Raw genomic sequence first — 16,370 nt, forward strand, 5'->3', positions numbered from 1 at the left:
GTCAAGATGATGCGACGTTATTCGAAACAGTGTCGCAGCTATGCGTTGTCGCATCGCAAAATTGATTTGGTCTACCAGCCAAAAGCGCGCCTTCACAAAGAGGAAGGTTGCGCGCCACGGGACCTACGCGATGGCCGCGCAACAGTCTTGCATGGTTGAAATCTTCTCTACGCGATTTCAAGCTTGCCAGACGATGCTCGCCACTTGAAGCCAGGAAGGTGAATCGCTCGGCGGACCCATGCCGGGTATGCGGGGTGCTGCGAGTAAGCGGGTCCGTAATCGCAACGTCGTATCGCGCATCCATACTCCGGTGTCCCATGCCGGCCTCTGCCCACGCGATAGGTGAAGACTCGGGATGCAGAGTTTGATCAAGATCTGGATGGCGAGTGTCATGGAATGTCTTCGGCCGTGGAGGCGCCGGTTGAGGACCGCAGAGGCAAGGGCGCAGCTGCCTTGGTGGCGTCTACGTCACATGTCGGGCGCATGCTGGTCCAGGCTCCAGGCGATAACGGGCGGTGGGCCAGCGGGGAACCTGCGCGGTGTAGCAGTGAAGGGCGGCCGCGACGGTGATGGAGCACAGTGAGGAGGTAATAGACAATGGATTAGGCTCCGTCGTGAAGAGACAAGCCGAGTGATGGCAAACAGCGAGGTCAAGTAATGGCCCGTTGCCTGCGGTGTGTGGAAGCAGCCGGAATGTTCCCGTGCGCAGCTGCTGATTGGCGCACGGGCTCTCGCCGCATCATTACTCACTCACTGCCTCAGCCTGCCTGCATATAAACCAGCCTGTCCCCTCTCTTCCTTCTTCTCACACCACTCTCACACTCCTGCAGCCCACTCATAAGCTGTCCTACCCAACCAACACCACACCCACACCGAGACACAGCACACCGCAAACATGCAGATCTTCGTAAAGACCCGTAAGTAGTCACCGCCACCGCCATGTCTCTGCGCCTCAGCTGCTAACACGCTCACAGTCACCGGCAAGACCATCACGCTCGAAGTCGAGAGCTCCGACACCATCGACAATGTCAAGAGCAAGATCCAGGACAAGGAGGGCATTCCCCCGGACCAACAGCGCTTGATCTTCGCCGGCAAGCAGCTTGAGGATGGTCGCACCCTGTCCGACTACAACATCCAGAAGGAATCGACCCTGCATCTCGTCCTCCGCCTTCGTGGAGGTATGCAGATCTTCGTCAAGACCCGTAAGTTGCCACGTCGCTGTCCGTGACCCAACACCCTTACTAACTCTCTCCAGTCACCGGCAAGACCATCACCCTTGAGGTTGAGTCCTCCGATACCATCGACAACGTCAAGTCGAAGATCCAAGACAAGGAGGGCATCCCTCCCGATCAACAACGCCTCATCTTCGCCGGAAAGCAACTCGAGGATGGCCGCACCCTGTCCGACTACAACATTCAGAAGGAGTCCACCCTGCATCTTGTCCTGCGCCTGCGCGGTGGTATGCAGATCTTCGTCAAGACCCTGACCGGAAAGACCATCACCCTTGAGGTGGAATCCAGCGACACCATCGACAACGTCAAGTCGAAGATTCAGGACAAGGAGGGTATCCCTCCGGATCAGCAGCGTCTTATCTTCGCTGGTAAGCAGCTGGAAGACGGCCGTACTCTCTCCGATTACAACATCCAAAAGGAGTCCACGCTTCACTTGGTGCTTCGTCTCCGTGGTGGTATGCAGATCTTCGTCAAGACTCTTACTGGAAAGACCATCACATTGGAAGTCGAGTCCAGCGATACGATTGACAACGTAAAGTCGAAGATTCAGGACAAGGAGGGTATTCCTCCTGACCAACAGCGTCTTATCTTCGCTGGTAAGCAGTTGGAAGACGGCCGGACGCTCTCAGACTACAACATCCAGAAGGAGTCTACTCTCCACTTGGTGCTTCGTCTGCGTGGCGGACAGTAGGTGGTTGATGATTGACGGTTCACGATGATATCTGGGACAGGGCGTTCATGGGATGATCTGCCTGCGGGAGATCTGGTCTTATTCATAGTTTACACGACGGCTGTTAAAGCCTGAACAATGCATGAAGCATGCCTACGGGCGCTGAGAGTTTCTCAATACTTGTCTTATGTGGTTCCCTTGTAGCTTTTCGTTTTTGCGACACATCCATTTGCCATCGACGTAGCTGTAGCTGTCGCCGTCGCCATCTTGGTAGTCAGCAACACCAACGGCTTCATTGCGACGCCGAGAGCATGCGCTGCTGCCACGACGCTCATGTACCGCGGCTTCTTTCCGTTGACCCCACTTCTGACGCCATCGACCAACATTATTTCCGCTAACTCCATGAACTACAGTGGCACGTCGCACCAAATCCACATCTTCAAAGAGGAGAGAGTACCTTCGGACCCATTTTACAGCTCCTAAAGTCTAATCTGACTAAACCTGCGGCCTTTCCAGCTACTTCCGCGACCATCTCCGCGACAACCACCAACATATAGCTATCGCCCCGCCGTGCAGAACAACAGCTTCAGAGCTACACACTACGAACGATACGCTCCTCGAAAACACAAGCGATTGCAACAATGGCAGACCAGAAGATGCAATACGTCAAGTACGGATACCTCCATTTCTGGGCTACGGACCAGCCACGGCAATAACAACGCTGACTGGAGTACAGCTTGGGCAAGTCCGGCCTGAAGGTGTCCAAAGTCATCCTGGGTGCCATGAGCTTCGGTAGTTCAAAGTGGCAGCCGTGGGTTCTGGACGAGGCTGAGAGCTTGCCGCTTCTCGAGCATGCATACAAGAGCGGCATCAACACCTGGGATACGGTAAGCCTATACAATCTTTGGCGTCACAGCACCGGGACACCGACAAGGCTGTAGAGTGTGCAGAACTAACACCCGACAGGCGGACATCTACTCCCACGGCCACTCAGAGAAGATCATCGCAAAGGCGTTGAAGCAATACAACATCCCGCGCAACAAAGTCGTCCTCCTCTCCAAATGCTACTTCGGCGTCGTCGAGGAAGACCCCAGCCTGGGCATTGCATCAGTATCCACCAACGATGGAGATATGGTAAACCAAGTCGGCCTCAGCCGCAAGCACATCTTCGACGCGGTCGAGAAGAGCGTCGAACGCCTCGGCACCTATATCGACGTGCTTCAGATCCATCGTTTGGACCGCGGTACGCCCCGAGAAGAGATCATGAAAGCGCTCAATGACGTGATCGAACGCGGATGGGTTCGTTACATAGGCGCATCTTCAATGGCAGCGTGGGAGTTCCAGACGCTACAGAACATCGCCGATCGTAACGGCTGGCACAAGTTCATATCCATGCAGAACTACTACAACCTTATCTACCGCGAGGAAGAACGCGAGATGATTCCGTACTGTCAGGATACCGGTGTCGGCCTCATCCCGTGGAGCCCAATTGCTAGAGGCGCGCTCACTCGTCCCTGGAGCGACCGCTCCTCCAAGCGCGCTGAGACGGACAAGTTCCTTGAGATGCTTGTGCACGGTCGCGAAGACGCCATTGACAAGAAGATCATAGAGCGTGTGGAAGAGGTGGCGAAGAAACACAACGTTAGCATGGCGTGCATAGCGACCGCGTGGACGATCAAGAAGGGGGTTTGCCCCATTATTGGGTTAAGCTCCAAGGAGAGGATCGATGAGACTGTACGCAACAGCAACTTCAAGCTCAGTGATGAGGATGCGAAGTACCTGGAGGAGGTATATGTGCCGAAGGTCAGGCAGGGCTTTTAGATGATGGTGTTAGATATCGTGGTTTGAGGGAAACGCCATGTGGTCACCATCAAGACGTCTATCGGCCTCACTCCGTTCAAAGAAATGACTCTATGTCTAGGATTCTACAATGTCTTACAATCTCGTCGACGTTTATTGTTGCATCAATGTAGCCTGCGAAGCACCTATCCTGCATCTCCTTCGCACGCGGTAGCTCTTCAGAACGTGAGAGTTGCATCAAAGTATAGGTAGCGATTTCTCGATATTGCCAATGTCTCGGCCGACGTTACTTCTACCCACAACCTGGTCGGCAACTTTCTCTCACGACGACTTAGTATCACCTACTCACTCACGATCTACTCAAAAACCTCAGTCCCAAGTTCTCAGCATCAACAAGAACGAACATCACTGATCATCTCCGTCTCCATGTTAATTCTCGACACACCGCCCCTCAAAACCCTCGTTCAACGACGCAAAAAGCAGTTCCAATTCGGCCGTTCAACGACACCAAAAGCAACCCCAATTCCCCCAAAACTTCCCCAACACCTTTCCATCTTCATCCCCATCGGCATTACAAATCCCATACCTCACTGCCCTCACCTGACCTACTCGCCCTACCTACTACACCGCGTTCGCGCCACTAGTTCACCACTGATCTCCAACCACACACTTACCAATCATCCCCCACTGCTAAATCATCTCGAGACGAGCCCCTCGGAAAACCGTTGAGACCACAGTATGTACATCCGGAGTGCGTACATGATACATTACCTTGCATGCGCCACCACGCCGGTCTGGCGGGCGTCGTTTGTACAACGCATCAGTACGTTGCTTTTTTCTCGAACTGGGCTGTAGGGCTAGCCCCACAGGTGGCGAGGTTTCTAGCTGCTTCTAGCGGGAGGATGGTGTCTGGTAGATGGAAGTTTGGGAAATTGGGGGTCGGGGGTGTTTGTGGTAGCTGGGTACCTAGGTAAGAGGAATTTGGTATGGGCGGGTAGAAAAGGCGCAGGGAAAATTCCCTTCTAGAATCCTCGACGGCGCAACTATGTCAAGAAAGAGGTAGCGAGGTGATCAAGCTCAAGATAGTGTACCGAGATCTGTGCATGAAACGTTGAGATGTAGCTAAACCACATCACATCAGTACGTACGGATACTCGTAATCCCAACGTCGGTCTTATTCCCGTACATTCTCACGCATCCAAGAACAACCGGCTACGAAACCCGGTCCCTCAGACTCGAAACCGCGCGTACGTCGAACCCAGCCAAAAATGAGATCACCATGCGTTCCCTTTCCGGTGAATGTGGGAACCCGCCTTACACACTTACACAACGCCACACACACTCTAACCCCGCAGTAAGATGGTAACTAAGCAGAAATCTAGCCCACGGAGGCCTAAACTCTACTTTACACACATGGTGATCGCAAGCATACGCCTGTGTCTATACTACCACACGCTTACACGCTGTACAGACAAGAAGACAGGCCCATCCCGTCCTCCAATCTCTCGCCTAAGCACGCTCATGACCCGTTGACGGACGGATCGGCTAGTCAGCGGGCGTGATCGTGATCGACAAGGAAGGGGCCGGGTAGATCATTCAAAAGGGCCAAAATTAACAAACCTGTTCCTCGCTCTTCTTTCGAGCGTTTGGGCGTGAGGCAGAGGACCTCATCCTAACAGATAGTGCGTATGCGGGTAGTGTCGGAAGCGAGGGGCGGGAAAGGCGGTGTGGTGCAGCAGTCTCTTTTTTTCCCGCGAGCGAGACCTAGCCGGAGTTCTGCCGGAGATGTAGTCCGGCGATTTCATGGGCTGCATTGAACGTGAAACACAAGTTGCAGTAGGAAGGAGTGTTCCTGTCGTTCTGGCTGTTTTGGGTAAGTGGGGTGGCGAGGGGTTGGCGATGTAATGCAGGCACGGAGATTGGGGGTTGGTTTTGTAAAGTCTTTTGCCGTTGCGGTGTGGAAGTGGCTGGGGAGTCGGTGCGATTGAGTCACACCAACCCTTGCTCAGAAAACTTCACTTTGCGAGTCACGATGTAGAGCAGTGTAGATGTAAAGGCAATAATGATAATACCGATATTGATAATTCCCATGTTTTGATTTTGCTATAGCCTAGCAAAATACACCCGATAAAAGACAATGATGGATAGATACATACTCTGTTTTCAGTAGTTAAAAAAGAAATCCGCCTCACTCACAGCTTTCGGCACACAGGTGCCAAAAGGGCCGGAGGAGTATGTTCGAAGCCTCAAGGAAAGAAAGAAAGCCTGCTCGCTCGCTATGCCAGTAACACAATCGTCAAGAAGATGAAAAGGTGACTTTGTTCTGCTTGCTTGCTTGGAAGAGGAGGTTGGCAACATGATGTTGAACGTCAACAACACGGGAGAGTGTTGGAGTGCGACACCATGCCAGGGGCCCCTCCAACAATGTTGCAAGGAACAACTAAAAAGGAAACAGGAAAAAATAAACAGTTCAAAGAACACACAGGACCAGCGGTCCGCGGCTCTGCCTCGCTTGCTCGTGTTGTAAAATCAAGTAGTCGTGATCGTTGTCGTAGATCATACGTGCAGCCGTCTCCGTTCAGAAGGTCAATAAAAGTCGTATGAATTCATTTGTGGTGGTGAAAGAATAATGGTTTCCGGTGTCGCCGGGTAGTGAGCGTGATGTAGTTGGGAGGGTTAGGATGAGCCAGAAGCTGCTTGTAATCGTGAGATCGCGGGCTAACTTGGCATCCATAGGACACCGGGGAATCGCAGGAAATGCAGGACAGGTCGTTCATCATTTTAGGTCGGGTCGTCAGCCGTTATGCGTGCAAACATCGGACACATGAGTCGTGGGTCGTTCTATGTATATGGGTTGTGCCGTGAAAGCAGGCTGCTGAGAGGGTTGTCGGTGGATGAGTCGCGCGTAAACAATTGGTCGTGAAGAGTATGTGCAGCCTGGTGATTAGATTATGGTAGGGCTTAGTTGGCCCTGATGACAAGCTTCGAGAGGAACTTGTTCGACAATGAGTCGAAGTCGGTACGGTCGAACTTGCAGTCACTTCTTGAACGGAGGTACGTTTCTGTAATGTTCGTTAGTGTGTGTAGACAGTAGCAAGGACGTCAGACTTACCATATTTAGTGACGTGCGCGCGGACCTCGGTCATGGCATCGCAGACCGCAGGGTTAGAGGCGAGGAGGTGGTGGTGTTTCCTCGAATCCCACTCGGTGAAGGAAGGAAGCTTCTGGGAGATGGCCGAGAAGAGACCAACAATGACACCAACAGGAGTGCCCTCCATCTCGCCGCAGAACTTATTGACGGCACCGACGTCGGGAACGCGGTAGTTGCAGTCGAACTGGATCAACTCCCAGACAGCGAGGAGGATAGCAGCGAGCATGAAGATGGTGGGCCAGTTCTTCAACTTGTCGCCACTGTAGACCGACTGGTAGAGCGAAGAGAGCTCCTCAAGAACGTCCTTCTGCAGCTCACGCCACATGTCGGCAAGAGCACACTTGACCTGGAAGTTGATCATGACAGGTGCGATGGTCTTGCCAGAGAACTTGGACTGTTGGTCCTCGACCTTACCAGGCGTGTTGTCCTCATCGCCGAGACCCTCGATCATGGTGACGTGGAGAGTCAGGTTGTAGGCAAGGACAAGCTTGAGCGCCTTGCGGATGACGGGAAGCTTCTCGCGAGTGTAGAAGCGGTAGGCCGTCTTCAACAACTCGGTGACGAAGTAGGTACCCTCAAAGTACTCATCAACAAACTGCTCGAAACCACCGTCGATGTGGCGGTCAAGGTAGTCGGAGAGCATAGCGCGGGAGATGCCCTCCATACCGGCGGACAGCTTGGCGGTGTTGATCTCGAAGTGGAGACCGTTGAGGGTCTCGTGCCAGTCAACGCCGAAGCACTTCTCATCACGGACGTAGACGTCACGGGCCATGATGGGGAGGTAGTGGCCGTAGCCGTGGGTAACGTAGATCAGACGCTCCGATGTCGAGAAGCCCTTGATGTTGCCGATGGAGAAGCCAAGGCTGACATGGCGCTCGTAGTCGGCCTTCCAGTCCTTCATGAAGTAGGCAATATCCTTGATGTCGATACGCGTGCACGGGACCTGCCAGAGACGCGCGTGGGATGGCTGGCAACCAGCGCACGGGTCGCCCTTGTCACAAGTCTTCTTGAGGAACTTACACCTCAGGCATGCACGAAGCTTGCGGATCTCGTGAGCCTGCTGTCGCTGGTCAGGCCTGAGAGGTCCCCTTCTCCTGCCGACGCGCTTCTCGCCCGTAGCATCCTTCTTGGTGGTATGGGCGGGTGTCTTCTTGACGATGGTCTTGGCAGGCTTCGATCCTGTCGCGGTCGCGGTCGCGGTCGCGGGTGATTTCCTGCGACGAGCCGGCGGTGAGCTGACGGCTGACGAGGTTGGCGACGCGGTATTTGACGAGGATTGTTTTATGACAATGGGCTCGACGCGTGCCATGGGCGGGCTGACGGACTGGGTAGGCGAGATGTAGCTGGCGAAGTCGTGATCGCTCATCGGGAGCCCGTGGGTGTGATTACAGCTGTCAGAGTGGGAGTGGGAGTGGCTATGATGCGAGTGCACAAGCTCCAAGTTGTTCTCTGATTGAGGAGAGTGCATGGGGAACTGTATCTCCTCGAAACTGCTGAAGGAATGGGCTGACGGTGGCACGTCGGAGTGGTTCGAGTTTGACGAATTCGAGCCGGTGCGGATGTGGAGTGACTGGGCTGGGTTGAAGATGATGGCAGAGCTATCCGAGTAGTCGTACGAGTTGCGGTGACCGTGGCCGAGGCCGACGTCGACCCAGCCGTTGTCGCTGCTGGAGAGCGAACGGATCTCCATCCAGTTCTCACCAGGTGAGCCAGTGCCAACGCTGGGATTTGAGTGAGCGGTGTATTCGGCGGGCGCGCTGCCGAGGTGAGTGAACTCTTGCTGGAAGTCGTTCATTGTTTGCATTGTAAAGGGCGCAGTAGTCAGGGTGGGTAGCCCGTCCATGCTGGTTGTGGTCATGAAGTTCATGGGCGCCATGGACATGGAGTTCATCATGTGCGGGTTGATGCCGAACTCGACGGGCGATGTCTGCAGCGGCCCTCCGTATGTGCTGAATTCCGTGCCCATTCCCATTGAGCCCTGCCCATAGCTATCCTGCCCAAAGCCATCCGTATTGATGTTCATCCAAGTGGCCAACATGGGGTTCATCGGTTGCATGGCCGCGGGAAAGCCGAGACCCATGTGGAGAGGTGCCATGCTCGTCGTGCTCGGGTGCGAGTTGTGCGCGGTAGACGCGGCTGCGTTGTTGATACGGCGCTGCTGATGCGGGTGCTGGTGCTGGTGGTGCGAGTGCTGCTGGTGCTGCTGCTGGCTACCATCGTGCTGCTGCTGTTGTTGTGTCATACTGCCGGGTGAGATAGGCAGCGGCCACGTTTGGGAGAAGTTGTAGGTTTGTCGGTTCGGGTCGAAGGAAGGATCAAAGGCACCGTCCACGCCGTAAATGGCCCCGTCAAAGTCGATGTGTTGGTTCTCCATGTTTGCACGGAGAGTGAAAATGGGGTTCGAGTGTTCTCAGCCTCTTCGAGCTGATAGTAAGCGGTGAAGGTAAGCGGGCGGGCGATGGGCCGACCAGAGTGTAGGAGGATGATGCCAAGACGCGTACACCGCTTTTTGTATGCAAGTCCCAGCCCCACACACCAATGGCTCGTCTAGTCCTACACTTGGTTAGGATAGCGCCAGAAGCGCTGCAGCGGACCGCGCGATTCGCAATCGAGGTCAAAGAAAACCCTGACCAGCGCCGACGTGCACGAGGGTTCCTAGACGGGCGCGTTGGGTGGTGTGCGGGTAGCGAGAGGGTGCTCAACTATCGTGGAGAGGCGCCTCTAGTGAGCAGATCGTTGAGCGACGACAGAACCGAATTGTGTTCGCCCGCCGAGACGCTCCACAGGTGTCCTTAGCCAGCTCCGCCTCTCGGTCTGGCTGTCGTCTGGCTAACTGAACCCACGCAAGCTGACGCCTCACCCTGCAGCAGCCAGTGAGACGGCGATGCAGGCCAGTGTGTCGCAATATCGCTCTTCTCTCGGATCAGCTGTCGCCTATCGAGCACAATGACCCCTCTTGCGATAGTGCCGATAAGCGTTAGACTCGGGGTCCGGTAGGTAGCATCAGGGTGTGGAGGGGAGCGTTGGGGATGCCGCAACAAGCAAAGACAGCCTATACTCGACGCTGTAGGCTATATCCACCCCTCATGCCCGTGCTGGATCGTCCACCTTCACCTCTCGAACGAGCTGTTCAACATGCAACCAGGCGAACCGGCCTGCGCTACTGGCGCCCGTCGGTGGATCTAAGAATATAGACTGCGACAAATGGTGGGCAAAGTCGCGGATACTACCATGGACCAGGGCTGTCCGTATTTGCCTCACTGGCATGGCCCGGTCTGCGACTCTATAACGGCACTTCGCCGTCGACGTCCAGACTCACCGACACGTCCGAGGATGCCTCGCAACTTGTCCCGCCGTCATCATACATTCCAGAGTCCTCGGCCATCCGCAGCATGAGCGCCATACCTGCCTCCACGCGCGGTGCCCACTCGCCGGCGGTTCCTCGCGTTGGCAAGCGCTCATCGTTACCCTGGCATGCCGAGCGCCTTCTGCGTAACATCGCTTCCGATCGTACTACTGAGCGCCGTGTCTTGCATCCGGATTCTCGTCCATGGCAGCCGTTTCAAGTATTGTGCATCCTGTCATGCCTTGCCCGCATATCGCCGTTTGAGCAGCGACAGCTTGACAGGATAGCGCCCCCGGTCTTACTGGTAGGCGTATTACATTGGTATCACTCTTGCTGTGGCATGCCGAGATTCGTCATAGTGCTCGTGACCATCTCTGCCATCTGTTTCGTTTTACTTTCGTTTGAAGTATACTGTAGTTGACTGCTTCCCAAGTCTTAGAGATGCTTCCACGTTTTCGGCAAGATCTGCGTGGTTCTGCAGTGTCGCACCCACAATTTAACAGGTCAGTAGCCACGCAAGCCACCATCATCCGAAGTCATGGGGAGTGGATAGCGTTGTGCTACTGTACGGCCTTGCTGACGTTTCTTTGTCCAACATTCTCAGGGCGTACCATAGGCGAGGCGGCCGCATGTTGGGTCTCCGTATGACGCGAGCAACGTTGTCTTCCTATTGACTGGGTTTGACTTGCGACTTGCGCAGAGTACGAAAGGGAAAGGCGACAGGTTGGGGAACATCCCCGCACTCGATAGGAGAGTGACCGGTTGATCTCCTTAGCTTTGACAGTTGGGGAGATTGGATGAGGCATTTGGGTACTTTGTGGGATGCATTCTTCCCCGTCTCGTGAGTATGGAGTAGCACTAGAAGTGGTGACGGGTGTAAGACCACGCAAGTAGCGCCATGCAGTAGAAACAAATGGAATGAGAGCAGGGGTTGAGAGAATTGGTGGTGAGCACAAGAAGAAGTGGCGATGTAATGAGAGAAAAGCAGCGATTGCGACAAAGTTTTGCTCCGTTTGTGATGTGAAGGAAGTCGCGGTGTGCTGGAGCGCTCTTTCCGTACACGCGGCAGCCAGAGTTTGGTTCACCCGATAGAAGAACGTCACGGCCTGTCGGCCATTACAACACCATTCAAGCTTTCATTCGACAAAACTTTGCTGACCAGGTCATGCAAAGTTCTCGCCCTGTGTAAGGGGCAGTAATTGCGCATCTGAACTATAGTCGAGAAAATCCAGTGATGTCAGCTCAGCGTGAGCCCAGGGCCAAACGACTGGCCTACATCAACACAGTGCGAACGGTCTTATCGAGGCCTAGTTCATTTGTTGTAGATACGTTTGTGCTGCCTGTCACTAAACCATGTCCCACTGGTATCACTGACGGCACTGTGTAGCGATCTTTGCTTGGGTTACATTGTTACCTTGGCCAAGACGGATATCTACATACAGCCAGATGCATACCAAGAGCTTGCGATCAAGATATGATTCTGAGCGCGGATTAGTTAACTGAAGTTCAGGCGTGCACTGCGAGGTGGTGGATGCGACATATTCCCCGTTTGAGGAAGTCAAAACCATAGCGGAAGGAAGTCTGAGGATACGTATAATATCGATATGATTCATTCTGTCCTTCTCAGCTGTCCGTGTTCACCACTTGGCCAGCTTACTGGCTTTGCAGATGCCGAAGTTTGTTGCGTATAAACGATGTGGCGGCAATATAGCACACCTTATACATACCGAACCCTGAACTGCAGCGAGACGAAACTCTATAACTCAGGCTATTGTTGATGCAATGACGCCTACTCAAGAGCCGTAGATGGCGGAGTACGGGAAGTTGGGTATGTGGATCCGCAGCCGGCCTTCGGCTCCACGCGCATCTCCCGTACCTCGTGTAACCCACAGAGAGAGTGAAGCAGTATATCTGAGACTCTCGTGGGGCATGTCAATTGTCACTTCCATTCTGGCGAGATAGAAGGCGCGACTTAGTCAAGTGTTGTGATTGCCAGATTCACCTTCAACACCACTCAATCATCACGAACGAGCAAATTCCACGGCACTCCAAGAGACCTCTACTATGGCACACATCGGCGCGTTGCCCAAGATCCATCGCTACATCACGGCCCATGATGATAAAGGCAAAGCCGTCTTCAGCAAAGCCTTCAACGAGGAGAGCAAGATGAAAGCCAACGACGACGGCATCGCCTTTGCCCTCAGCTTCACCACCAAAGGCTTCCCCGTCGATATGAACGACGACCAAGATCTCGATGTATACGGCAATTATCTCAAGGACGCCCCAGGCCTCGTCGTCTCCGGTGGCACAGTTCTCCGTCACGTCGACATCCCCCCGGACACAGCGTGCACGATGCACCGGACTGTGAGCTTGGACTACGGCTGCGTGCTCGAGGGCGAGGTCGAATGTCTACTAGACAGCGGCGAGAAGCGGTTGATGAAGCGGGGTGACGTTGCGATTCAGCGTGGAACGATGCATCAGTGGATCAACCACAGCAAGACCGACTGGACGCGCATGCTGTTTGTTCTGCAGGAGTCGAAGCCACTGAAGCTTGCGGGCGAGGCGGTCGGCGAGGAACTTGCTGGGATGGCTGGCGTGCGTTCTTCGGATTGAGTTGTGAGTCGATGGAGAACAAGATGCGATGGTTCCCTATCGATAGCAGATGTCGCCAAGCCAGCTAGCACTCAATCTGATCACTCCCCACGTGCTCCACTCTTTCTTTCCTGTACCTGCGTAGCATTTGCAACAGACAAAGAGCAGTCATTAACTCACGTAATGTTGGCCACACTATGCGAGCGCGTACCGTGATACCCATACCATATCTGGACGCTGCACCTGCACTCGAACAATACTAAGCAACCCTTGCTAAAAGTCATCATACGCGCCAGCCACTCACGGATGCCCAGTCGTGTACCGCTCAATATTGAGACGCCGCGAAGTGCACGTACAAAAGATGGCTCTTCCACTACGTCCCTCAGCTCCTGCTTCCCGCTTAAAGGAGATTATTCCCGGATCAGAACGAATTGAAGAGCTTTCAGACGAAGAGCTGGACAGCGATTACGAAGATATGGGAACCGCTACTATGGAAGAGCAAGCAAACATCGGTTATCTGGAGAGTATAAGGATACCAATCAGAGATTCACTCGTAACGGACACATCGGAAGCGGATGATGAAACGTCCAAGGCCATATTGCCTTTCTTGGAAGGCAACCCCAACAATTTCCCACTCAACGCTTCTGGCATACCGAGCTTGCAGCGACGAAAGCACGCCTACTTCTTAGAAGGACAACTTGATGACTGGCCGGCACGCGCTGCCGCATTGGATGCTGCGCGACCATGGATTATCTACTGGTCTCTGCAGGGTCTGACCGCACTGGGGTCTGATATATCCGACTACAACAGAACGTAGGTCTTTCCAACTTGAACAACCCTTTGCAAACAAAAGTCCAATACATGACTCCAACCGTACATGTTCTGATAGCACATAGAACACCACACACCGCCTCCCTGGCCCAACATCCGGACGGAGGATTTGGAGGTGGCTATGGACAATACGCTCATCTTGCCTGTACATACGCTTCAGTACTATCACTCGCCACGGTCGGCGGAAAGGAATCATATGAGACGATCAATCGCAAAACACTATGGCACTTCTTGGGTCGGATGAAGCAAGCAGACGGAGGCTTTACGATGTGCGCAGGCGGCGAAGAAGACATTCGCGGTGCCTATTGCGCCCTAGTCGTACTATCCCTCCTCAACCTCCCTCTTGAGCTACCACCCGATGCACCAGTACGAAAACAAGGCTTCACCACGTTCACAGACGGCCTGGGTGACTGGATCTCCAAGTGTCAGTCCTGGGATGGCGGCATTTCCGCAGCTCCAGGCAACGAAGCTCACGGGGCCTACGCATTCTGTGGACTAGGCAGTCTCGCCATCCTCGGCCCACCAAAAGAGACGCTTCACAAGTACCTAGACGTCAACATGCTGATCTACTGGCTATCATCGCGCCAATGCACACCAGAAGGTGGATATAATGGCCGCACAAATAAGCTCGTCGACGGCTGCTATTCCCACTGGATCGGCGGCTGTTGGTCCATTGCCGAAGCTGCGACCACGAGAGGACTATGGAACCGCGGCGCACTTGGTCGTTACATCTTAGCTGCGTGTCAAGAAAACAAGGGTGGACTGAGAGATAAGCCGGGCAAAGGCGCAGACGCATACCACACTTGCTACAACCTGGCTGGGCTGAGTGCGGTACAACATAAGTACGCCTACGATGAGAATGTAAACAAGACTCTTGGTACGGGTACCTTTGGCGCACCTTTCCATTGGAAGATGGAGGGTCGTTATGACGGTGAGGACAAGGTGTGGGATGAGGGTGATGCGGTGAGGGCGGTACATCCTGTGTTCGTTATTCCCTTCATGTCGGTGTATGAGACGAGGAAGTACTTTGAGGAGAAGGAGGGCTTTTAAGCATGTCAGTCTGAATACCTATGATAATCCTCAAACGCTATAGAACCGAAACCGAAACCTCTATGAAAGCAGTCATGACCATGACTGCCGCAATAATTCTGTATCATCCAAACGCCTACCCTCAATCCTTCAAGGTTAAGTCTAATGCCCATTCATCTTCCTCCCGCCCACCTCCTCCAAAATCTTCAACTGTCCCGCACCAATATCATAGATAAGCCCATGAAGCGACAGCCCACGCTCCACAACCGCTCTCTTAATAGCCGGATGCTGTTTCAGCACTTCAATCGACTGTTGAACATTTAGCTCCGCAACACGCGCCGCCCTCGCATCATCGTTGGGAAGGCCCTCCAACTCGACTTTGTGTTTACGACGGAGTCTGTCGGTGTTGTTAGTACGGTAGCTTTTCAATTCCAGGATACTGATCCTGCGAACACGCGTTCGCCCCACCAGATCCCCTCCCCACATGCTCGCAGAGAAGGGAGTAATCAAAATGGTAAACTTACTCTCGAACAGGCCCCAGCCACTTATTCAAAACACCCCCTAAATCGTCGTCTCCCAAAGCCGCATTCGCCCCGCCGCACTTCGTGTGCCCGCAAACAACTACTTTGTTGACTTTCAAATGCACGACCGCATATTCTACTACACTCGCCGCTGAAAGATCATCTGGATGCACCGTATTCGCTATATTGCGGTGCACGAAGATCTCACCAGGCTTGCAGTGACATACAGTGGTTTCGGGTATGCGACTGTCTGCGCAGCCAATCCACAGAATGTCGGGAGCTTGACCTTGGGCGAGAAGTGTGAAGGCGTTGGGGTCGAGGGCTGTTGTGTCGGTGCGGTAGGTTGCGTTTCCGGTAAGGAGGTGCGCGAGGGGTTCTGCGTTGGGATGGTTAGTAAAGTGGTGTGAGGTGTGCAGGATGGGATCCTTGTGCGGAGCATCTGGGGTGATGCGACCGGGGTGTGGATCAGTCAGGGGACGTATAAAGTCTGTGGTAGCCCCCAGGATTACGACATCCTTTGATGCTTTTTGCGCATTCGCATCTTTTGTATAGAAAAGCCCAGAAAGTCGCAGCGAAATCGAAGGAAGACTACGTACCGATGTAAGTCGCCATCTTTGAGTCGGATAAGCGGATGGTAAGTCTATACCTATATCTCTGTATGCCCAGCACCAAGTGTATGACAAGCCTTGGCCGGATAACCCACGGCAAGGTTATATACCAAGTATGTAAGAGAAGGGACTTGAATAAGGGATGTGAACCAAGGTAGGCTTCAATGACCGCAGCCGTCGCATACCCTCTTCTCCGGCTGACTGAAGTCGCACACGAGCGCCGCGTGCGCAAACGCTCTCACAATATGCGCCACCGTTTCTTTACACCCCTCTCTTTCGTTATCTAGCTGGCCTATCGTTGCGGTCATTGTAATCGTCGAAGCCATACAAACGCGCTGTAATGAGCGCGGAGAAGGTGTGGAGAAGGAAGGCGGTATCTGGGTAGCGAACCGTACATTCCACCCAGCTTTACCTAGACTCGACCAGAAACCTTCGCGGAACCATGTACGCCAACCAATAGAAGCCAACCTGCCACAAGAAAAAGACTGTACCGATCAGAATTTGTGCAACTGCTGCTACACCACCCAACGTGCCGAGCAAACGCCTCTATGCTGTGAAGCACTTTGAAGCAAATTCAGCCGGCTTGGTCG

General features: G+C 53.8%; 5 protein-coding genes across 5 annotated transcripts; 3 read left to right on the forward strand and 2 right to left on the reverse strand.

Moving 5' to 3' along the window:
* Positions 1-2,543: 2,543 nt before the first annotated feature.
* On the forward strand, positions 2,544-3,723 carry J4E79_005597 (uncharacterized protein; the record flags this gene model as incomplete). Its single annotated transcript, XM_049354475.1, has 3 exons — positions 2,544-2,572; positions 2,639-2,789; positions 2,869-3,723. 3 exons carry the CDS (start codon positions 2,544-2,546, stop codon positions 3,721-3,723), a joined length of 1,035 nt encoding a protein of 344 aa, XP_049211340.1.
* Positions 3,724-6,663: 2,940 nt separating this feature from the next.
* J4E79_005598 (uncharacterized protein) lies at positions 6,664-9,227 on the reverse strand (the record flags this gene model as incomplete). The annotated part of the gene is made up of 2 exons (XM_049354476.1): positions 6,664-6,764; positions 6,815-9,227. The coding sequence occupies 2 exons, from the start codon at positions 9,225-9,227 to the stop codon at positions 6,664-6,666; spliced, it is 2,514 nt and encodes an 837-aa protein (XP_049211341.1).
* A 3,036-nt stretch (positions 9,228-12,263) lies between these two features.
* J4E79_005599 (uncharacterized protein) lies at positions 12,264-12,812 on the forward strand (the record flags this gene model as incomplete). Its single annotated transcript, XM_049354477.1, has 1 exon — positions 12,264-12,812. The coding sequence occupies one exon, from the start codon at positions 12,264-12,266 to the stop codon at positions 12,810-12,812; it is 549 nt and encodes a 182-aa protein (XP_049211342.1).
* Positions 12,813-13,152: 340 nt separating this feature from the next.
* Positions 13,153-14,672, forward strand: J4E79_005600 (uncharacterized protein; the record flags this gene model as incomplete). Its single annotated transcript, XM_049354478.1, has 2 exons — positions 13,153-13,604; positions 13,688-14,672. The coding sequence occupies 2 exons, from the start codon at positions 13,153-13,155 to the stop codon at positions 14,670-14,672; spliced, it is 1,437 nt and encodes a 478-aa protein (XP_049211343.1).
* Positions 14,673-15,311: 639 nt separating this feature from the next.
* On the reverse strand, positions 15,312-15,784 carry J4E79_005601 (uncharacterized protein; the record flags this gene model as incomplete). Its single annotated transcript, XM_049354479.1, has 3 exons — positions 15,312-15,353; positions 15,400-15,548; positions 15,769-15,784. 3 exons carry the CDS (start codon positions 15,782-15,784, stop codon positions 15,312-15,314), a joined length of 207 nt encoding a protein of 68 aa, XP_049211344.1.
* Between the last annotated feature and the right edge of the window lie 586 nt (positions 15,785-16,370).

This window comes from Alternaria viburni, assembly GCF_023758015.1.
Source record: "Alternaria viburni strain BMP 2772 chromosome Unknown scaffold_10, whole genome shotgun sequence".
Taxonomy (NCBI): domain Eukaryota; kingdom Fungi; phylum Ascomycota; class Dothideomycetes; order Pleosporales; family Pleosporaceae; genus Alternaria; species Alternaria viburni.